Source organism: Berghia stephanieae, chromosome 3, assembly GCF_034508935.2.
Source record: "Berghia stephanieae isolate SIO BIC M18660-M18661 chromosome 3, UCSD_Bste_1.3, whole genome shotgun sequence".
Taxonomy (NCBI): Eukaryota; Metazoa; Mollusca; class Gastropoda; order Nudibranchia; family Aeolidiidae; genus Berghia; species Berghia stephanieae.
In genome coordinates this window covers 64,068,457-64,092,103 of record NC_088362.1, presented here as the reverse complement: position 1 = coordinate 64,092,103, position 23,647 = coordinate 64,068,457, and the positions used below count along the sequence as shown (strand labels likewise).

At 36.5% G+C, this 23,647-nt stretch overlaps 3 protein-coding genes across 9 annotated transcripts in view; all 3 read left to right on the top strand.

The window, feature by feature from the left end:
- LOC144968195 (uncharacterized) overlaps window positions 1-10,557 on the top strand; it is a 39,274-nt gene extending 28,717 nt beyond the window's left edge. For 2 of the 7 annotated variants that reach the window (XM_078906292.1, XM_078906291.1), the window contains 3 exons: window positions 1,770-1,901; window positions 2,624-2,676; window positions 8,028-8,341. In XM_078906292.1, the coding sequence (XP_078762418.1) occupies window positions 1,770-1,901; window positions 2,624-2,676; window positions 8,028-8,196 (354 nt within the window). In that variant the 3' untranslated portion in view covers window positions 8,197-8,341. Of the gene's footprint in view, window positions 1-1,769; window positions 1,902-2,414; window positions 2,594-2,623; window positions 2,677-8,024 lie in introns of those variants that run through there. The other 5 variants (XM_078906297.1, XM_078906295.1, XM_078906294.1 and 2 more) reach the window with 4 other exon arrangements.
- Window positions 10,558-18,654: 8,097 nt separating this feature from the next.
- LOC144968194 (LYR motif-containing protein 2-like) lies at window positions 18,655-21,194 on the top strand. The gene is made up of 3 exons (XM_078906290.1): window positions 18,655-18,826; window positions 19,186-19,326; window positions 21,059-21,194. Exons 1-3 carry the CDS (start codon window positions 18,803-18,805, stop codon window positions 21,134-21,136), a joined length of 243 nt encoding a protein of 80 aa, XP_078762416.1. The 5' UTR covers window positions 18,655-18,802; the 3' UTR covers window positions 21,137-21,194.
- A 56-nt stretch (window positions 21,195-21,250) lies between these two features.
- On the top strand, window positions 21,251-22,378 carry LOC144968193 (bifunctional 3'-5' exonuclease/ATP-dependent helicase WRN-like). The gene has a single exon (XM_078906288.1). It carries the CDS (start codon window positions 21,251-21,253, stop codon window positions 22,061-22,063), a length of 813 nt encoding a protein of 270 aa, XP_078762414.1. The 3' UTR covers window positions 22,064-22,378.
- The last annotated feature ends 1,269 nt before the right edge of the window (window positions 22,379-23,647 follow it).

The window sequence follows — 23,647 nt, the reverse complement described above, 5'->3', positions numbered from 1 at the left end:
AAAGAAATGCACAAAAATTAATATAACAGCTTTAAAATGACAAGTTGCTGAAAAGAACTTTTAAGGCTCGAAACCCTTCTTCACCAACAACAAAAAAAAAACCCAGTTAAAATGGTAATACGAGGGCTCTTTCAGAAGTAACCGAAAAATGCCCATTGCTCAGCAACCAGTGGAGATTTTTTAATTCTGTAAATGACATAATATTCCTTATTTCCTTACGGATATTCCCAGAAATTATGAAGTGCATCATTTTGCACAATGAATTTCTAGACGATTTTAAAGATGGCGGCCCACCTTGAAACTTGGTCAAAGGAGGAAATCAGAGCTGTCATACGTTTTTTGAACGCCAAAAGTCTGAATCCTACCGAAATTCATAAAGAACTTCAGAGTGTATATGGTGAGCATGTTATAAGCCGTACACAAGTCTATCACTGGTGTAATTTGTTTGAAGCCGGCCATTCCGACTTGACAGACAGGGAAGGGAGAGGGCGTTCGATAACTGCGACGTCAGAAGACAATGTGAAGCGAGTTGATGAGCTTATTCGTCAAGACAGGAGGTTGAAACTTCATGAAATAGAAAGCAGTCTTGAAATTTCGGAAACTTCTGCCCATAGAATTGTATTTGATGAACTTGGCTACAGAAAAGTCAGCGCAAGATGGGTTCCTAAGCAATTGACAGACAATCATAAAGAACAAAGATTGGACATCTGCAGGGAACTTTTGAGAAGAAGCAAGAGCTCACGCAGGGTTCACGGGCATACTGCCAACGCCGGCGGAGACTTTCTAGGGTACGATGTGACTTTTCTTGACAGCATAGTCACCGGTGATGAGACTTGGTTGCACCATTGCACCCCAGAAACAAAGCAAGATTCGATGACATGGAAACATCCATCCTCACCTGTCGCGAAGAAATTCAAAGTCATGCGGTCAGCAAAGAAAATAATGGGAACTGTTTTCTGGGACAGTCGTGGTGTTATTCTGTTCGAAACCTTACAACCTGGAGAAACAATCAATGCTGCAAGGTACTGCCAAACTCTTGACAAGCTTAGGGAGGCCATTCGCAGAAAGCGCCCAGGGCAGTTGACCAACGGGGTCATTTTTCAACACCACAACGCTACACCCCGCACATCACGAGTGACGCAAGGTTGGCTAGAGAAATATGGATGGGAGATTTTGCCACACCCACCACACAGTCCAGACCTTGCACCATCTGATTATCACCTCTTTGGGCCACTGAAACGTGAGCTGGCAGGAAAGCGCTTTGATGTTGATGAAGAGCTTGTTGACCATGTGCGGAAATGGTTACAAAACCTTGACGGAAATTTCTTCCGAGAGGGTATCTATTCCATGGTGCGGCGTTGGCAGAAGTGTGTCGACAGACTTGGCTGTTACGTAGAGAAATGAAGGACGAGTCAAGGTATGAACATGTGCAAGAATTTTGTTGATAGCATAAAAAACGCGGATTTTACAGGCATTTTTCGGTTAATTATGAAAGAGCCCTCGTACTTCACATTAAATGGAGGTGCTGTAGATTGGATTTAATATGGACTATTACCATTACTTTTTACTTGTTTGATCCCAATTAACAACCAATGGTATTGTTGGTGAAGTGATTCCTTACAATTATTGACTGTGAAAAATCTCAATGGAAATAAACCTGACAGGAAACGTACAATATGCATAAAACAATTTTTTATTATTTTCAAAACGATATAATGAACAATATCTATGAAGAAATAATTGTTATAATTTCTCTACTCAACAACCAGGCCAGTGTAGCATTCAGCATTGGATTCACCCCCAAGAGGTCGGGCATAGGGCGATCTCGCGTTTCACAGACAAAGCCTGTCACTCAAGCCGTTCCCATGTCCAATACCAAACAACGATCCAGTCCACGCCAGGTAAGAAGGAAACTTTTTGGAGGATTCGGATTACATCGAGCTCTTAAAAAATTGGGATTGAATTCAAATGAATGAGAATTTATTCTTTCTTTGATAGACGTGACTCGTGTAAGCTTTTTGATTTTGTTCCCAACTTGTCTTTAATCTCGGAATTGTTTTCACTCTCTTCTTTTGTAAACTCAGTTTATTTTTTTTTTATTTTTAGAGTTAAAACGATGACATCTGTGTTGAAATCATTTTTGTTAAGGGAGGTTGACAGATAGGTATTTTTAAAAAGATGGCGTGATATGGTCAGATTTTTGTGGTGATGAAACGTTGGTATTCCTATGAATTAGTTTATGACTTGTTATCCTAAGTAAGAAATATATAAACGTCTATTTATAACTCAGCATCCTGCTTTCTTTAGGACTTTAATATATTGAAAGTGTATAAATCTGAATGACATTTTGTTCTCGGTTGTTTTTGTTGTTGTTTGTTTTTTTTAAAAAGATTTATACATAATTTATTCTGCAGGCCTATCTAGAACAGGATACTAGTATATTTTCCCTTCATCATGGATTTTTGTTGTGGGAATCATTTTCTCAATTGCATTAACGGGCTGGGCATGTAATCGAGTATTTAACAACCCTATTATTTGAAGAACAGATTCCATTTTTGAACTGATGCACACCAGGATAAATTGCCTTTTTGTTTTCTTTAAATGTTGTCTTATCTTACTGTAGGAAAATAGAACTCTTGTCAATAGAAGAAGCAAAGGTGACTCATCTGATAAATGGTATTATTATTGGAATTTCCATTATTATTTCGCTTATCAAATCCAGTTTATCTAAATAGAATAACACGTTTATCAAATTGTATCATTTTATGTAATTAATAAATAATTAATTGATGAATATTTATTTTAAACAATATTTTAACTTTTATTTCAAATCAATCACATTTGTTGTTTTAAGTTGAAATTGAGTTGTGTCTTAACGTGCACGTTCCCTGCTGTTCACACTAACTGTTCTACTAGTGTGTTTTTATATATAATATTTGTTTTAATGTGTTTTTACCTGTTTCTTTGATGTTTGTAGGGAAGAATGGAGTGTTTTCTAGTCATATCCTTTTTAATATCTGACCATAAATTGTGTGTGAATGTGTGTGTGTGTGTGTGTGTGTGTGTGTGTGTGTGTGTGTGAAGCTTTTGTGATACGATAAATAATGGAAAATATAATATATTTATTTAACACAGATCTAAGAACAAAATATAATAATTTAATATATTTCATATGACTTGGAAATAATAAAAAAAATTATTTCACCTTTCTCAACTCAAATTATTTCTTCTATTTTTTCCCCCTTCAATTGTGTGAATGATTAATTGTGAAATGTTTTATGTTGTACTTATGTGACTCATGTGGTGTTTTCATTAAAACTGTTTATAATGCAGTTTAACCAACATCGTGTTTTGTGACAGCTTTGGGTTTCATAAAAGTTGTAGCAGTTTGCTACTGGTCATCTATTCATAATGCTTTTGTGGCCTGAAGGTACTTGAAAAACACATATTTGTTACAGTGAATGACATAATCAGTCGGATTGTGAAAAGGTTTGAACTGAGATATTGCCAAGTTTAGTTTGAAGGTCAATTTTTATCAGAAATGAGTTCTTGTCATAAATTATTAAATCAACCCATTTTTGTACATCTTCGGGAAATATCAAAGCATAATTTCACTTCTAAATATTTTTTACAGCTATTCAAGTTGAAAAAGTATGAAATTTGAGAAAAGTTGCCGGATACCTTTCCCATACATCTGACCATAACTTCAAATAAAGATTAAAATGCTCTGGGGAGCATATTCTTTCAGAAAATGCAAAAAAAAAAAATGCAAATCCAAAATTTTCACCTTCTGACTGATTTTGTCACGCATTGACGCATATTTTTGGATTGAAAGACAAATAGATTTTGTGCCTTCTTCCACACCTAAAGCAATTGAAAACCTGAAAATGTCATTGAGAAAAAACCTACCTGTATTTTGTTATGACAAGGAAATTTTTGCACACCATCCGTTACATAAAATTCTACTTTTGACTAAATATCACCAATGGTTTCGCACAATTTGATAATTTTATAAATTTAATAATTTGATTTTTAAAATTTTTTTTTAATTCTTTGAAAAATAGCAAACTTCAAAACTTATTTTTACGCTTTTTTTTTGGGGGGGGGGGGGGGGGATTTGTTTTGTTTTTGTGAAAATATCTTTAGTTTGCCTCTTACCAGTTTCCCTTCACGAATGATATGTTGAAGTGACACTGTGCTTAAAGCTTATTTGTCAGAATATCTACCGCTTAATTCAGATGATTTTCATTGTTCAGATTTTCCGTGTTTTTAGTCAAATATCAAATGTAAGGACCTTTGAACCAATTTCTTCCTATAATTTCTTTTTTTCTTTCTTGAAAACTGTTTAAAAATGGTGCAAATGAAGACAAATAAAAATCATGTGATCTCCAGATCACTATTCTGACCCTCATTTCCTACAACTCCAAACTGAGACCCTTACTTCTTCTTCTCTTCTAGGTTCCATGCCTGGTCCAGGCTTCGGATACTGCATGAATTATCTCTCTCCATTCCTCCCTGTCTCTTGCTTTTTCAAACAGCTCTTGGATTGTTAGGTTGGTGAAGCCCTTCAGTTGGTCTATGAGTGTTTTTCTTTGTCTCCCCCGGGCGTGTTTACCAGGTATTTTTCCACAACTTGCCAGGTATTCATTCTTATCTTTCCTTACTATGTGTCCGAAAAAGGATAGTTGTCGATCCGCTATTAAGGGTATTAGTTTCCTTTGTTGGTATGTTTGTTTTAGCACTTCTTCGTTCGTTTTGTGTGCAGTATACGATATTCTCTGCATCCTTCTCAAACACCACATTTCAAAAGCTTCAATGTTCTTTTGTGTTTCTGCATTTGTAGTCCAGCTTTCGTATCCGTATAACAAGATTGGCCACACGTAGCACTTCAAGACTCGGAATCTAATCCCGAACGACATCTGTTTGTTTTTCAAAATGTTTCCGAGGTCCATAAAGGCCTGTTTGGCTTGAGTTATTCTTGCTCGTATGTCTCGGTTACATCTTCCATTTGTTGTCACTATTGAACCCAGGTATTTAAAACTTTCTACGTTGGTAAGTTGCTCGCCGTGAATCGTTATATTGCAGGTGTTGTTGTTTTCGGGGTTTTCTGTATTACCATGCATTCCGTTTTGGTGATATTCACTTCCATTCCCTTGGCTTCATTATCTACTACCACTTTGTCAACAATCTTTTGAAGTTGGATTTCTGATGTTGCAACGAGTACAGTATCGTCTGCGTATCTTATATTATTTATGTTGTGACCTCCTACTTTTATTCCCTCCATATTAGTTATGCCCCTCATGATTGTTTCTTGGTATAGATTAAACAGATCTGGTGAGGCAACACACCCTTGACGGACTCCTTTCTTAATACTTACCTACCCTTAAATAAAAACTAATTTCTTTTATCCATTCTGGGTGGGGATCCTGACCTCCCATAGCGGGCAGGGAGGTACATACTGTGTCTTCTATCCCCTTATATCTGTTATCCAACATGCTTTCTGTCTTTGTCTCGGAATGGGATTACTTGGTTTTGTCCTGGCACTGGCCGGGATCCTAGCTGGGAGGGAAACAGTCAAATGCAGTTATTGTTTTGGGAGATGATATTTTTTTCCTTGTAAATCATCTCTCTGTTATGTATTATTATTTTTATTTTGAATGTATAATGTAAGCATTTGAGTGTGTTCCTCTTTGTTGGATATTATGCTTGTGTCTGGATGAGACTTGTAGGTGATTTCAAACTAAGTACATTGGTGGTATGCTCTTGGAATCTACATCTGGTCCCTATTTGTTCTCAATTCCCCTTTGTCTTACTTTTTCTTGGGTGCTTTAATTGTAATTCTAGAACTTTTTACTATCCCATTTTCTTCCTTTTTACTGGCGCTGATATAACCTAAATGTGTTGCAAGCGCCGTTAAACCCTTAAAAACAAAACAAAAACAAAACTTTTATCCATTGGAGGAAAATGTTTCTTTTTTACATTAAATGATATTTTACTTGGGTAGCCATAAGAACAGGTACCATTTGGGCTAGAGTGAGGTGACTTGTTCAAGGCGTATCTGCACCGAGTCCATTAATTCCCAAGTTCAGATGAAGTAAATAACAATAGGACATGAAATGGAAGCCTCAATTAAGCCATTCTCACATCTCTCATTTGTGTTTCATCCATCATGTTTTGTTGATAAAGGGGAAACCCGAACTGTCCATGTTATCTGTCTTCATTCATTAAATTAAAGCTTCCTTTTCATTTCCTGTTGTTATTTATTTCTTCGGTCTCAAGTAGCAACATTTTCATTATCCAGTAAAGAAGGGAATACAATACTACAGCTCCTTGTTCATGGGAGATTGATGAATGCTATTGGCACGGTTTTCTATCCCTAAATTGAACCTTTCCATTGGTTTTCTATCCTTATCTTGAAGTGAGATCATTTTGTTTGTTTTGTCCACATCCTGTCTGGTTGGCGAGTGAAAAAATGTGAGGGTTTTTTTTGTTGTTGAGATGATATACCGGTAGTTTGATTGGTGCAAGATTTCTGTCCTTTTTTAATGGATTTTGATTTATTTCTGGCATCTAGGTCATCTCAACACAATACCACTTTGAGGCAAAAGGTCACAAATTTAAAAATAAGTTTGATTCTTTTTGAATTCGTTAGAATTAGATTTCAAGCTTTTTGGACTGGCCTACTTGCACCCATGTATTTTCATACGTGAATCATCTCTTTGAGCGATTGAGTATATTTGAAACTTGAAACCAACCAAGTTTCCCTTTAAGAGGCTGGAGTGATCATTTTAACCTTTTTTTCCTTGTCTGGATTTCTCTAAGACACACACAGTTACTCCAGACTACCACAGATCTTGTTATCCGTGTTCATGTTACATCTGTCTTTCATTTCCTTGGAGCTTTCCTGGAACTTCTGACCTCCCATAGTGGGCAAGGAGGTCACTTGTTGTGTCTTCTATCCCCCTGTATCTGTTTTACAACTTGCTTTCTCTCCTACTCTTTGTCTTGGAATGAGATTACCTGGTTTTGTCCTGGCCCTTGGCTGGGGAGAAGGGGAGTGGGGACAGTCAAATGTGTAGGTATAGTTTTGGGAGATGATAGTTTCTTTCTTACTTGTAAATCATCTCTCTGTTGTGCACTGTTATATATTTTGTTTTGTTTTGAATATATAATGGTTTGTAAACATTGAAGTTTATTCCTCCAACTCCTAGTGCGATTATGTGCTTATTTCTGGATGAGATTTTTTGATGATCTCAAACTAAGTACACTACTAGTGTGCTCTGGGAATTTACATCTGCTCCCCATTTGAACAACCTCTTTGTCCTCCTTTTCCTTTTGAGCTTTCAATTGTAAATCTAGAATTATTTAACCATCCAAATTTCTTCCTTTTTACTGGAACTGAAATGAGATAAATGAGTTGCAAACAGTGTAAAACTTTTAAAAACAAAAATAAAACGAAGTGTTTCAAGAGCTGTTAAAACTTGTAAATTATAACTTGACTCATCTAGTTTTCATTGATTTAAATAGCATCATTATCATCTTTCAAAATATTTCCATTGACCATGGTCTGTGGTATACATTTTGATTTAATACAAAGCTACAAACTAAATTCCATTTTCTTTACACACGTCAAAGTGATACAAAGCTGATAGAAGCTGTGGACTGTAAAAAGTAATAAATAAAAATGAATATAACAGCTTCAACAAATAACAAAATACCAAACACGGAACATTTTTGGTTTCTTCAGCCAACAACAATAAAAACATAAAAATTGTCACTAATAAAAGACCAAATTGTCAATGTTTTAAAAAAACAGAAATGTCTGTTTTTATTGGTTTTTTTTGTTGTTGGTTCAAGAAGGGTTTTGAGCCCGAAATGTCCAGTGTTTGGTATTTTGTTCTTTATTGAAGCTAATATATTTATTTTTGTTTATTACTTTACACACGGACACAGGCTAAGTAATTTTAAATGGGATAATTTTACTGCTCAACTATTGACTTCTCTTCCTTTTTTTTCTGTTTCAGAAGGCCAGAAAACCATTGGCTACTAGAAATTATAGGGAGACTGGTATCTAACTGTCTACTCATTGTTATTAAGGACATGTACCACGGCATCAGCAACCTGGTGCTGTTGTTTATCGGTGAGTTGGTGCAGCCAACCAGGACACAAGAGGTGGAAGGCGGTGGCGTCTCATGAGGATTGCCTCCGATTTTAATATTGTTATATACTGGATTTGTACATAGTCAATTTTAAATGTACTTTTCTGATATATTTAAATTTTTAATTTGTAAAATATAGCAGAGTTGTGATTGCCTCAATGTGCTGCACATTTATGATAAGGTACCGGTATTGATTGAAGATTTTTTTTCTTAACCAGACCTTACTGATTCGCTGCCTCTCGCTGTGTTCAGGTCTAATGACTTCCACCGAATTAGCCCTGTTTTATATTTACTTCTAATCAGTGTCATGATCAGAACTGAAATTGTGGATGCCTTGCATTTGAAAGTTTTACTTCAGTCCAACTGATTTCATGAATATATTTTGTTGGATGCATGGATATCTCTCAAACTCAGTGTATTTAAGTATTGTGTGATTACAACTTTCTACTCCCCCCCCCCCCCCCCCCCCCCCCCCCCCCCCAATGGTTTTTTCCAGATTTGTGACTCATCAATGCTCTATCTCCCCCACCCCTAATAATCACTTCTTTGATAAAATAACACTAACAGCCTTAGGGCTTTATTGTCCCACTAGAACCCACCAGTACCGGTACACATTAGAGTGAGGCGTCTCGTGCATGCTTTTCACCTACCCCCTTATACATACACACTCATACTCCACACATGCATGTTGAACTAATGCATTTAAGATAACATAGAGAGACAATGGCAGTTCTCATTATCGTTCAATACAAACATAATGCTGAAGAAATTTATTCAACAAATGCAAAATTTAAGCTCCATTTTGTTTGAGATTTCGGTATTAGTCTCCGATAGTGTTCGAGATTTTCGTGTTGCCAGTACAATGAAAATAGAGGGATTAAAACGGGGAATTTACATGTTTTGATGAATTGCGTTGTTGCCAGTACAATGAAAATAGATTAAAATGGGGAATTTACATGTTTTGATGAATTGCGTTGTTGCCAGTACAATGAAAATAGAGAGATTAAAACGAGGAATTTACATGTGTTTGAAATTTCCTTGATTTTTAGATTTTTGTGCTTCACCGTATTTCTAAAATATGAATCTGTTAAATGTGTAATTTAAAAGTTGTTTTTTTTGGGGGTTTTTTTTCAAACTCGAGCATGATATGTATAAAACAATTTATTCTGCCTTCCATCAGTATCAGATTTTATGTTTAAATTACGTTGGATGCCTTTTTGATTTACCGTTGAGTGCCTTCAATTTGACCAGTTCAGAGAAACTTGTTTGTGTATGTAATGAAGCTGCTATCCGCCTCTGTTAGAAATTCTTTAGACATAATTATTAATTAAAAAGTTTGTGTTTGCAAATTGAAAAGAGATGCTGGAACTGGATGAATGTGGGGGGAGGGGGGAATGACGCACTCTTTGATTGTGTTTTGCAAACATTTCGAATGATTTGTATATATTGTGCAATAATAGATGTGGTTGATCAAGAGAGTTGTGAGTTCTTATGGCTTAAACAATATTTATAACTATACATTTCTTTAATAACAACATGTTTTGTTTGATTGTTTTTTAAAATGTGATTGAATCCCCAATCCCATACTGTTGTTTTAATAATTATATATCATGGATTGAAAGTCTGATTTAGATGAAGTAAGTAGTCCTTCAGAGCCATAGGCCCATGGAGCTGGAGTTTATCCCAGTTTCTATAGCGTGAAACAGACAACAGCAATTGCTTGCCACCCTTTGGGTAGGACGCTAGTCTATCACAAAGTACTTTCCACCAGATCAAACAGACCCAACTACTCAATCACTGCTGGGTGGACAGGGGTGGTCAGAGAAAATGTCGACTGCACCCGTAATTGATCTCAGTAGCCCTAGTAATTAGTAAAACTGTTGAGCTTTAATTTTTATACAAATGATGATAATGATTTTAAAGGTAAGAATATGATTTTTTCCCCTTTTCTGTTACCTTTCTTCTTCTTCCTCTTCTTTTTCTTGTTCTTCTTCTTCTTCTTCTTCTTCTTCTTCTTCTTCTTCTTCTTCTTCTTCTTCTTCTTCTTCTTCTTCTTCTTCTTCTTCTTCTTCTCTCTCTCTCTCTCTCTCTCCCTCCCTTTTATTCTTTTATTTTTGTACACACATGAGTTTGTGTGTGCATGCCTATTTATGTGAGTGTGTGTGTGTAAGAATGTTGGTTTGATGAAATTTTATCATTTTACCTTAAATCTGTATCCTGTGCATTGAAGGTTGTTGAGTAGGTAATGGTAGGATGTTTTCAAATGTATTATAGAACATTTATTTGTGAAACGAGATTGTGTCACAAAATGTAACTTGACAGCTACAGATTATGTTGGTATAAATTTTATATGACCATGTAATGATAATGAAAGTAATACAGATATGATACAACATGACAGTGGGTTTCACTATTTGTTTATCTTTTTGAATCCTAAACCCTGGGTGGAGTTCCTGACCTCTCATAGCGAACAGGGAGGCACTTTGTGTCTTCTATCCCGCTATATCTATTTTCCAACATGCTTTCCGTCTTTGTCTTGGGATGAGATTACTTGGTTTTATCCTGGCCCTGGCCGGATACCCTAACTGGAAGGGAAACAGTCAAATATAGTTAAGAGTGTTGGGAGATGATATTTTTTGTCTCGTAAATAATCTCTATTACTATATGTTTTGTTTACATATTATGATTTGTAAACATTTAAGTGTCTTCCTCTTCTCTTAGTGTGGACCTGTGCTTGTGTCTGGATGACACTGTTAGATGATCTCAAACTAAATACTTTGATTTTGTGGTCTTGGAATCTACATCTGTTTCCAATTTGAACCAATTCCCCTTTGTTTCACCTTTTCGTGGGTGCTTTAATTGTAATTCTATCCCATTTTCTTCCTTTTTCCTGGCACTGATATGACCTAAATGTGTTGCAAGCGCCGTAAAACCCTCAAAAACAAACAAAACAAAAACTCACAGCGCCGCCTCTAAGCTCGCTTTTTGTCTTGCTTTGTCTCACCTATGGAATGGGCCTCAGGGATTCCCCATAACTTGACTACAACTACAATTATCAAGAGCAGAGAAAGTCGGACAGCATGGTTTTGAACCACACAGAAAAAAGCAGGACTCCAAGCGTGTCTACAATTTTCTTCAACTGGCCAATAATAATGATAATGATAATTGATGTAGATGTGCTGACGTAGTTCAAACAGTTGATCCATCAACACACCAACCTCGTGGCCTATCAAATCATTATTGACCGTGCGCAAAACAATTATAAAAAATAAATAAAAATAAAATTCCCTTTATTCATCTCATAGGAAAATTTGTCTCTAGGGTCTATTCCAAGGGAAGACTGGAATAACCCAGGCATCAGCCGCAAATTGAGCTAGGGCGAGGTGACTTGCTCAAGGCCACACAGCGCAGCGACGGGTGATCGAACTCGGTACCTTTCGGGTACGAAGCAAAGACCGTACCGCTGAGCCATGCTGCCCGCGCTTGTTTGTAGATGAACTTGGAGTAATGAGTTTTCAAGCAAGCAATTTTTATTGTTATCAAACTCTGACGTTTCAAAAAGCGACATAACACTTTTCAAGGTGCGGCTATGTGATCTAGTGGTATGAGTATGACTCGCCTTTGGATCAGAAGGTTTTGAGTTTGAGTCCCAAGTGGTGCATAGTTGAGTCCTTGGAAAAGACTCTTGATTACATTTTCTCGCCGGGTGCGAAATGAGAACCTGGTCGTTAACAGCGTTGTCTCTGGAAAAAAAATGTAATACCGCTACACACTTACACTTACAGGCATCATAACGATTTCTTGAGGTTGTAGGTACTGTACTTAACACAGAACGGCCTCAAACTTCAGTGAACATAGAAATAGAAAGGAGCTGATTTATTGTTGTTGGCTAGACTGGAGGAGGAATTTGATACCTGATCGTTCCATGTTGAAATTATTTTTTTTTTGTCTTGAAACCTCTCTTATCCGTTTTTTTTGCTAAATAACTTTTAAAAAACTATATCTGAGTGGGGGCCCCTCAATTTCTCATTGTGGGCTTAGGATGCCATCTTTTGTGTTTCTCTTGACTCTTGATCTTAACCCTATGACAGCATAGCTTAGTGGAAGCCAATTGTTGTGGCTTCTATCCAACTATCAATTGGGCTTTTCTAGTGAATTTTTTGTCTTATCTTTTGGATAACATGAATTGGTTTTGCCAGAATGTGGCTGAGGTTTTTCCATCTAAAAAATTCATCAGAAGTGGATGCGAGAGCCTAACACTAACAAGTAAAGTTACCGAGAGGCGAGCGTACGGAATAACTTATCTGCTGGTACTGGTATCGAGTTTCTGAGAAATATTGAGGTCTTTATTAAAGATAGATACGTACAGTGATACAAAGGCTGCTAGAAGCTGTGGACTGTAAAAAGTAATAAACAAAAATTAATATAGACGTCTAACAACTTCAAAAAAGAACAAAATACCAAATACAGAACGTGTCGGGCTCACACCAACAAAAAAAAAAAAAAAACGCAATGAAAACAAAAACATTTTACTAAAAATAAAAAACCAGATCGACAGCAGAGATGTGAATGTGATCGGTACGTCTTTTCTCTTTAAAAATCGTGGAATCTAAACACATTGATGTTTCTATTTATTTTTTTTTTTGCTGGCTGAAGAAGGGTTTTGAGCCCGAAACTTTCTGTTTTGTATTTTGATCTTATTTGTTTTATTCATTTTTGTTTATTATTTTTTAAAGATTTATACATACTGCAGATGCAGAATATCAGAAAAGTTCAATTTTTTAATTATTTTTTTTTTTGTTCCTGTTGCTATGGGATAATCAAACCAAAAGCCACATTACTCACAGAATTCCATCATCACACCCTGCTATACGACCCAGTGGAACTGGGTGACCAAATTATATCTACATGTATATAATTCATATATAATATAATATATAGTACATATATATTATATATATATATATATATATATATATATATATATATATATATATATATATATATATATATATATATATATATATATATATATATATATATCGTCATCTCCTATAAGCATCGGATTTTGACACGCTTGGATTTTAGAATGCCTGTTGGCTTCTCCCGAGAGCGTGCTAGAATACAACGAATCCTGTCCTCTGAGTCTGAACGTCGCCATCGTCTGACACTAAGACCGTGGCCTTCGTAGAGTTATGGCCTGGTACTGGCCAAAAAATGACGTCAAAGTGCCAGTCTTTTGCCACAAAAGAAAAATCGTGAGTTGTATTCAATAGTTCAACCATTGAAATAACTTGTTTCCATGAGCTCTACTAACGACAACTCACTAAGCGGGCAAAAACCAAATAATGACGTCAAACTGCCAGTCCTTTTGGATTTCGGTATCAGGCTATAACATGACGATGGCTACGCTAAGACCCACCAAGACATAGTTTGACGTCATTTCTAAGGTTTTACACCGTCTGAGTTGTCGTTAGTAGAGCTCAAGGAAACAAGTGATCCCATTGGTTGAACTGTTAAATACAATTCACGATTTGTTTTCTTTTGTGGCCAAAGACTTGTCTTTTGACGTTTTTTTTTTTTTTTTGGTCAGTGTCGGGCTATAAGTATCAGATTACATGGCAGTTGATTTATTTGACATTTGAAGAAGAAAAATGAGAAGATATTTAGTTATAGGTTAAAAAGATCAAGCGAGTAAACCTATTGGATGGATGGCAATAACTGAAAGTCTTTTAAAAATGTTGATCCAAATCATAATGTATTATCTGGACACATTCACATAGATATCTTTCCTTGAGTCTGATTGGATTCTGTACTTTGCAATGCAATAGGCAGTTGCAGGTTTTATATTTTAAACATAAACATCCATACAAGACTTCAAGAATGACGTTCTAAAAAAATGAGCTTTTATATAGCGCAATATCCACTAAACGTGCTCAAAGCGCTTTATTACAAGGAGTCCCTCGCCAACAGCAACACTAACATGTAGGACGAGACATGACGCTTACTATGCGATATTACCATTGTTTTTCGGATTGAGACAACGCTGTTTACGACGAGGTACTCATTTTACACCTGAGTGCGGTGAGACAATGCAATGTGAGTATAGGGCCTCTTCCAAGGACTCAACTATGCTCTGCTCAGGACCGAACACAGGTCCTTCCGATCCGAAGGCGAGTGCCCATACCACTAGACCACCGCTCTCTATCAAATACGCTAAGCCAATCAATAACTTAATTAATGAAGTGTTTGTTGAATGTTGGAAATGCTGTGTGGAAATACAGTGGAATCCTAATAAAGTCAGCACCACCGTCGGACCAGAAAGATTGATTGACTTTAAAGCAAGGTTGACTTTATCCATTGTCAACGAAACACACTTCAACGAGGCACTTTTCACGATTAGAGACAGAAAACCGACTTTTTTTTTGTCAAATCATCCGGCTGACCGTGGTTGGCATTGGTCAGCTGCTATTTTTTAAAGATAAAAGTATTGGTTGTTTAAAGGCAAGAGTTAAGAAGAAGCTGGATGGATGTCATGTCTCCTTTTCTTTATTTAAGTAAGGATGGTAGCATTTGATGACGGGAAGCTTTCTGGGTGGGGTCATGACCTCCCATAGTGGGCAGGGAGGTTACTTTTTGTGCCTTCTTTCTATAATCCTACATCTGTTTCCCAACTTACTTTCTTTGACTCGGAGTGAGATTACTTGGTTTTTGTCTTTTCCCTAATCGGAGTCATTGGCTGAGAGAGAAACAGTCAAATGTATAGTCACATACTGGGAAATGATATTTATTTTTTCCCTTTTAAATCATTTATCTGTTATGTATTGTTATATGCGTTGTTTAGAATGTACAATGTACGCATTTGAATGTATTCCTCCTAGTGGGATTCAGTGCTTGTGTCTTGATAAAACTTTTAGGTGATCTCAAACTAAATACATTGATGGTATGCTCTTGGATTATACATCTGTTCCCCATTTGAACGATTCCCCTTTGTCTTATTTTTTCTTATGTGGTTTCAAATGTAAATCTATAATTTTCTTGACTATCCCATTTTCTCCTTTTTACTGACGCTGATATGACCTCAATGTGTTGCAAGCGCCGCAAAACCCATAAAAACAAACAAGGGAAGCTTTGCACGAAATATTTTACTATGTATGGTCTTTATGAGAAAAAATTTCAGACTTTAATTTCAGCAAAGGGCGTCTGTGACAATTAGAATAGAAGGAACATACTGCAACTACAACTTTCTTTATTACCCCCTGCCACTTTGGGATTTTTACTTTATCGTTAAAGTTTTGCATCCCTGGGTGGTGCAGGGGTAATAACAGCAAATGGCTGGATATAAAACACTGCATTGAATGTCAGGAATGTTGATAACATTATCATTATAAATATTATCCAAAGAAAGTTCCCCAGTGATGTCATGAACTAGCGCATCTCTCAATATATGATGGGAGACAGCTTCTGAGTTTAAAAGCTTCTAGGGGAGGTGACGTTTACCCTCTTAAATAAACAGAACACATTGTCAATACAATGGCGCCCCTTTTCTTGACCAGTTGAATAAAATCTTCACGATTCTCTTTACTAAGCCTTGAGTTTAGACCATGGCATAGCTGAGAGAAGAAATCTTATTGGTCTAAAAAACAAAACTCACACAGAGAGGGCAAGGGATGGAGATGATCTTGACTCTGGATTCCAACCCTAGATCAATGATTCTAACCCAGCAAGGACACTGTCTTAAATTCACGAGCATCTCTAAGTCATTAAAACTTAATGAGAATGAAAGTTGTTGTCAGATTATATAATTCAAAGAATTTTGAAGCGTTATTTACTTATTGTGATGATAAAATTTACTTGTTGAGTTCTAAAGTTAACTATAGCGACTATAATTTTTATCTCCTAAAAATTGCAAATTTTCACATTTTCAGTCTTATTTGGGGCTCGTCTCTAAACAAAAAAGAAAGTAAAACGAATCAAAGCAATTAAAATTGTATTAATACAAAATGATACAATAATTTAATATTGATAAATAAATAGAAATTAATTTTAAAAAATAATTCGACTCAATACGGATTTCAAGCTGCTATTTTTCCCCTTCCATTTACGAACCACTACATGGTAGGTCACATCTGCATCAAATAAGGTACTGCAATAATTGTTTATTTTTATATTTACATAACAAATTATTAATAATGTTATGAATTGATATGTAAAGACTTCAAGGAATTTACCCAATGGAAACCGTACGGTGCTCTTATTGGCTAACCAACCAGCGGCCTCGATGAGAAAAATATCCGCCATTTTGCTGTTGGCTGGGAATCGCGTTACTATAGTAAACAAGCGCTGATCGGCCGTTCATGAAAACAAGTTGCTGCTCGCTCGTTTAACTCAAAATTATTCAAAACGATCTCTCTAAAATGATATAAATGTGACTTCTTAAGGTTTTCTTCACGGTCAAAACCACACAACATTCTATTAATGATTATGTCCGAGGCAAAAAGGAATATTGACAGTTCGACCGAGAGTTGAACTCGTGAGACGACAAACATCAATGCGAAGTGTAGCGAGAGTCAAGCTATTGTTTGTCTTGTCCTATTCTATATAGAGAAAAGGATAAATAGTATAGCCTCGTGTGTGAGTGGTTGCGTGTCATAGTCTTGTTTTTAAATTGTTTCTGTTGTTTATGTGTGTAGTGATGACTCTCTCACACTCAATTTCAATGCCGAAAGAGGAATTCCCACACACAAGAAAGGGGAATTGGGGTGGTATTTGGCATACATATTGTATAGTATCTAGTTCTAAATAGATAACTGATTAGAATTATATTATGATATATAAACACAATGCCAAATACAATTCCGAAGTTTCCTTATTTCAAATGAAGTAAAGCTCCAAAACCTAATGGTAGTGATTGTAGTACTGAGTGTTAGTGAGGTGATGTGGTGTTGGTGGTGGTTGTAGTTGTAGTAGTAATAGTGATGATGATGTGGTGGTGGTGATGATTGTAGTTGTAGTAGTAGTGGTAGTGATGATGATGTGGTGGTGGTTGTAGTAGTAGTGGTAATGGTAATGATATGGTGGTGGTGGTGGTTGTAGTAGTAGTGGTCGTGATGATGATGTGGTGGTGGTGTTTGTAGTAGTAGTGGTAATGATGCGGCTATGTGGTCTAGTAGTATGACACTCGCTTCCGGATCGGAAGGTCCTGGGTTCGAGCCTCGCGCTCGGCGCATAGTTGAGTCCTTGGAAAAGGCTCTTTACTCACATTCTCTCACCGTACTCAGGTGTAAAATGAGTACCTGGCCGTTAACAGAGTTGTCTTTGTCCGAAAAATTGTAATATCGCCTAACAGGCGTCATGTCCCGTCCTACATGTTAAATGTTGACCAGGGACCCCTTGTAAAGCGCTTTGAGCACATTTAGTAGATATTGCACTATATAAAGCTCAATTTAAAAAAAAATATTTCAATGATGATGATATGGTGGTGGTGGTTGCAGTAGTAGTAGTGGTAGTGATGATAATGTGGTGGTGGTTGTAGTTGTAGTAGTAGTGATAGTGATGATGATGTGGTGGTGGTTGTAGTAGTAGTGGTAGTGATGATGATGTGGTTGTGGTGGTTGTAGTAGTAGTTGTAATGGTGATGATATGGTGGTAGTGATGGTTGCAGTAGTAGTGGTAGTGATGACGATGTGGTTGTGGTGGTTGTAGTAGTAGTGGTAATGGTAATGATATGGTGGTAGTGGTGGTTGTAGTAGTAGTGGTAATGGTAATGATATGGTGGTGGTTGTAGTAGTAGTGGTCGTGATGACGATGTGGTTGTGGTGGTTGTAGTAGTAGTGGTAGTGATGCTATTGTGGTGGTGGTTGTAGTAGTAGTGGTGGTGGTGGTTGTGGTAGTAGTGGTAATGATGATGATATGGTGGTGGTGGTTGCAGTAGTAGTGGTAGTGATGACGATGTGGTTGTGGTGATTGTAGTAGTGGTAGTGATGATGATGTGCTGGTGGTGGTGTAGTAGTAGTGGTAGTGATAATGATGTGGGGCTGGTGGTTGTAGTAGTAGTGTTACAGATGATATTGTGGTGGTGGTTGTAGTAGTAGATGATGTGGTGGTTGGAAAACACATTACAGGTTATTATAATACATGATTACACACATTCTCTGACTTCATTTTTTGACAGCTTCGTTGTGCCATAAATATACGCAACAGTTCTGAAACATTTTATTGTGGATTTTGATATTGTTTGTTGTTTTTCTTGTGTCGTTATGTTGACATAGATACCGAATGAATGGTAATTACTACATTCTCAGCCAACAACAAAATGGCGCTGAATGCTTTCATTGGTGGACACTTTTTAGGCTTCGCACGTATTCTCATTCGTTTAATTCTATGAAAGACTTTCAAATTGATAAGACAATTAGTACTGATCCGATCGCTATTTCAAACGTTGTTTCTAAACTGGAGAAACTATAATAATGTCAATTTTTTTGTTTAGTTTCAAGAGCAGAGAGGAGAGAGTTGAAGTTGACTGGAACTGGAAGCTGTTTTGAACAGAGGGGAAGGCGAGAGGAGAGAACTCGATGTTTAATTAAACAGGGAGCCAGTTTTCAGAGATATCGTTTTTTCTATTGTCAAAGAATGAGCAGAGCATGTCACATTTAACTTTGAAACAGGTGAATTTAATAAAAATGGGCAAATATTGATTGAATTGTCTTGTTGAGATGCAGAAGTTGTCTTTTCATTTTCAGTTTCAGACTTCAAACTCCAACCTCCGACGAAGACAGAAGTCAACTAATCCATTCTAGTCTATCGTATATTTTAATGTAAAATCACCTTCAATAGACTTGTTTATGAAAAAATCTCTTCTCTCAAATAGCATAATCATAGTGAAAAAGATTTGATGCAGTCATCGTCGTCATCACAATCATTATCATCGCATCATCATCATCATCATCAATTGAATTGATCATAATTAAAATTACTTGAATGGCTTGAAGAGTTGTTAAGATTTAATTGCATTCTTTTCCCCTAGTTCATTCTACGATCTGAGGTTCTGAAATTGTACCGATCAATGATTCGAGTGACCTACCAGATAAAGGACAAAGAACAACGTAAACAGCTGCAGCAGTGGATAAGGACCGATTTTGAAAACAACAAACACCACACAGATGAGGTAATTTAGACGGGACTCAGAGTAGCTACTTTGGTTTTTTAAAAAAATCATATTGATTTGATCTCAGTTAAACCTATGATTATAAAGCGCTTTTGAACATGATTCTAATGATACCACATTTTTGAAAATCAGATAATGAGAAGAAAAGTTATGTCCATTTAACTTAACTCAGTGGCTATTTTTACAGTCCCATAAAGACGGTACTCAGATCTATTTTTACAGTTCCATAGATTCTGCACTGGATAGTGACGGATGCTGATCCAAGTGTGGTCCAAGACCTCTCCAAAATTCTATCCTCAGAAAAGGACCTATCAATGCAGGTCTTAAATTTAGATCAGGAAGTTGACATTTCTGAGGCAAGGCAGTACTTCAGTGTGGAGGCCTGGGCCAAGGTGCTTGATTTAGTTAAGAGAAATTAGAAATCCTATGAATGGATTTGCAACTAATGTACTGAATCATATAGAACTGTAATAATAAATCCGAGTACCGTCTTTACGGCTTACGGAACTGTAAAAATAGCCACTGAGTTAAATTAAAGGCTGTAAAATGTGCTCCTCTTTGCCTTTGTTATTGACTAACAGATTTTGTGATCTGAAACTGTTGCATTTCTGGTAGTGACCACCATTTGGATTTCAAGACTGGCTTAAAATAGCCGTTGGCATTTGAGTCCGGATTTTCCTGGGATGAGATTAGGGCATAAAGAATAGAACTTTGGCCTGTATTCAATTTTAATAAAAAGTTAAAATGTTAAATTAGTTTCCCGAACAAGAATTGTGATTTGCCAATTTCTGATTATTTAATTATCCAAAGCTAAATTATGCCTGATTTTATCCTTAATCAAAAGATATACTAAATTGACAAAACCAAATGATAGGGTGATTTCTCCTGAAAAAAATGAGCCAAATCATTAAAATCCATCTGTAAACAAAAGATCGTTGGGATTTTTTTCTGAGACCCGTTACTCAAAATTCCTAGAAATCGGGTCACAGCCACTCGGCCATTTATCAGCTCACTGCTGGAGTGCCAAATGGACGTTTTCTAAAGTACCATACCTACTCAGAGGAAAGTATAAAAATAATGTTTTATTGAAAATTTTTTGTTCCATGCTGTAATTCTATTTGGGAGAAAGAGGGTGGGAGTGTAATAAATATTATGCTGAGCCAAGTCAAATATGGAGGGAGTGAACAAACTTTGCTTTGCAAACCAAAGAAAAAAAGATTAAACTATTAGAAATACTGTGATAGCTGGTTGAATTGAGATCAGTTAAACTTGCAAGAATAAAAAAACCCTAAAAGAATTTAAGATATTGACACATTATTTCCCTTTTTTATCGTTTAAAAACTCTAAAAATCTGAAGTCTTAAATCTTCCGTACTTCTGTTAAACGCAAAAGAATTGCATGATCTTATTAAGTTTTCATTTTCACATTGCTGATTGTCATTTTTACAGAGTACCGTAATTTGTTTTTGATGCCAGATATTTTATTCCGACAGAATTATGACACATTTATTTATTCAATGCCATCACTATTCTTGTTTGTCACTAGTCCAGTGCAAGATGATATTTTTTGCACTCTATTACTAGAGTGAGATGAATCAGTAAACGTATGCAGGGTTTTAATGACTGAGGTCTGCTATTCCTTATGAGTCTGTCCATAGTGACATAGACATGACCAGGTCCCTTGAATTTTGATTTTCATTGGGAAATGATTTTTACTTTTATTTTTTCAACAGGAGGTGATTAGAATGATGTTGAGCAAAGGCAAGTTGTCATTGAGAGAGATTGAGCAAGCTGTGCTGATGGCGAGATGACAACTGTGCATTTGTCTTCTGTCCTCCGTTTAACCGTTTTAGTGACTGGAGATATTTAAAAATTCCCCCAAAAAACTGGAACATTATTACATTTATTGTTGTGAAGGAAATACAATGGCATCTGATTTTAAAAGAAAGAAGAGAACTCTCCCTGCATGGATGACAGCTGCACACAACCAAACTAAGCAAATAAAAAAATCGAAAGAAGGTGAGAAAAATGCCTCACAAGAAAAAACATCAGATAGACTGGATATAAAAAATCCTAAAGGAAACGGTCAATATGTTGACACAGACGATGATGCAACTGTGAAGTCTGCCAGTGAGTTGATAACAGATGCCATGCCTTTTATAAAAGTGCCTGGTCGTGTTACTTACACTTTCCAATCAGCGGATTGTGCCTGCATCTGTGACGAAATTGTGTCTTCTTTAGAGGGCGGGAGTCAAATTCCAGTCGGCTTTGATATGGAATGGCCGGTGACGTTCAGACACGGTGGATCTGGTAAAACAGCCTTGATTCAAATGTACTTTCCCGACAATCAATGCTATTTGTTCCAAGTGTGTGCCATGAATCCAGTCCCAAAACAGCTTCCCAAGCTTATCTGTCACGAAAAAGTTTTACTGGTTGGTTTAAATATTGAATCTGATTTATGGAAATTGGAGAGAGACTTTGACATCCGTGTGAAGTGTCTGATGGATCGAGGTGCTGTAGTCGATGTTGGAAGATTGGCCAATAAAAAGCTTAAATCTCATGAGAGGTGGGACTTGAATGGCTTGTGTAAAAACGTGTTGGGAATGCAGTTGGATAAAAACTCTGAAATAAGATGTGGGAGTTGGGATGAGATCCCTTTGAGTCAAGACCAGATAGCTTATTCATCTGCGGATGCTTATGCAGGACTTATTTTGTATGAAAAACTAATAGAATTATAAGTTTAGATTAAATACATGTAACCATAAGCATTTTGATCTCAGCCAGAAACATTTAAAGCATTTTCCCTGGTCATGTGACATTGTCTGTGCTAAAGTAATTCACTGTCACTGCGTACAGTTGAGAGTTACTCCTTTTGAATACAATATCTAAGAGCCATAATATTGCTTGCTCTGTTATAACATCTTATAGGGGTTTCCAATTTAAACAAAAAACCTTTGTTAACATCATTTATATTGCCAGATTAATTGAGATTTGTTGTGTTGATTTTTCAATATGTTCTTGAATCCGATTAAATTGTAAACGTTGTTTGATAATTACATTTTGTTCTTGAATACTTGCTTAGAAAATGCCTGTGATCTCATTTTGTATCTTGGGAAGCCAGCTCTTCTATCCCCCAAACTGAATATTTAGTATTACTCATGCCCTGGCTTGGATCCTTCACTGAGCAGGACACAGTCAAATGCATATTCCTTTTTTTTTTTTTTTCAGGATACAACATTTTTTCTCTTAAATTATTTTCCTCTGCAATGTGGTCTTGCTATTTCATTACATCTTGTAGATGTCTGTGTCTGGTTGGGACTTTTGGGTGCTCTCAGGCTGCAATGAGGCAGTGAAGTCATTTTCTATCAAATGACTTGAAAAGTCACAAATGTTAAATTCTCTCTTTGCATCTTTGTGATATTATGACAATCTGATTCTTACCTGTGGGTTACTGGTTTGAGTCCTGCGATGGTCAGTGCAAAATTGAGTCCTTGGTTCTAGTTTGGATAAAAATCCTTGGTCAAGACTCTTTACTTACATTATCTCCTGTACTCTGGTGTAACATGTGTTTCTGGGAGGTAAAGGCGTTGTCACTTTCAGAAAACAATATTTTCATATAATGATATGATCTGTTTATTTTAGCAAAGGGCATCCGTGTTTATATGTGTCACGTCTCGTCCTATGTGATAAGTGCTGCTCTTGGTTGGGACCCCCCTGTAAAATTCTTTGAACTTGAAAGAGCTCAGATTTTGTGGGTTTTTTTTCTTCAAATTATAAAAATGTTGAAAGAATGGCATAGTGACCCATTTTCATCGGTCTTCCTCATTTGAATATTGATGACCTAGAAATGGAGACAAGCATATAAAATACAGAGCAATTCACACAAAATCAACAATCTTAAACTCAACACCTTGTTGGTCCCAAAGTTTCTGTTCCTGACCTCCCATAGTGTGCTCCTGGAATCTACATCTGTTCCATATTTGTACCATTCCCCTTTATCTTACTTTTCTTGTGGGCTTTTAATTGTAAATCTATAATTTTTTTTTCGTATCCCATTTTCTTCTTTTTTTAAAACTGGTGCTGAAATGACCTGTGTCGCAAGCGCTGTAAAACCCTTAAAAACAAAAACAAACAAAACAAATTTTCTGTTCTTATCTAAGAGTTCCATTGATGATGGATAAAATCAACATTGCCTAAAGTCAACTCCATAATATCTCTGGTCTGGCAGTGTTGGCTTCATCAGGATTCCTTCGTATAGCTGGAGTAGCATCTTAACTCTCCTTGCCGTCAATTTCCTGGATTTTCCCCAAAGCGTCAGACCC

Excerpts from the sequence above, each read along its gene's own strand:
- LOC144968194 (XM_078906290.1), top strand. The coding sequence starts at position 18,803 with ATGTCACATTTAACTTTGAAACAG. Across the intron at positions 18,827-19,185 it reads CACATTTAACTTTGAAACAG|TTCATTCTACGATCTGAGGT; the intron begins GTGAATTTAATA and ends CTTTTCCCCTAG. Across the intron at positions 19,327-21,058 it reads ACAAACACCACACAGATGAG|GAGGTGATTAGAATGATGTT; the intron begins GTAATTTAGACG and ends TTTTTTCAACAG.
- LOC144968193 (XM_078906288.1), top strand. The coding sequence starts at position 21,251 with ATGGCATCTGATTTTAAAAGAAAGAAGAGAACTCTCCCTGCATGGATG.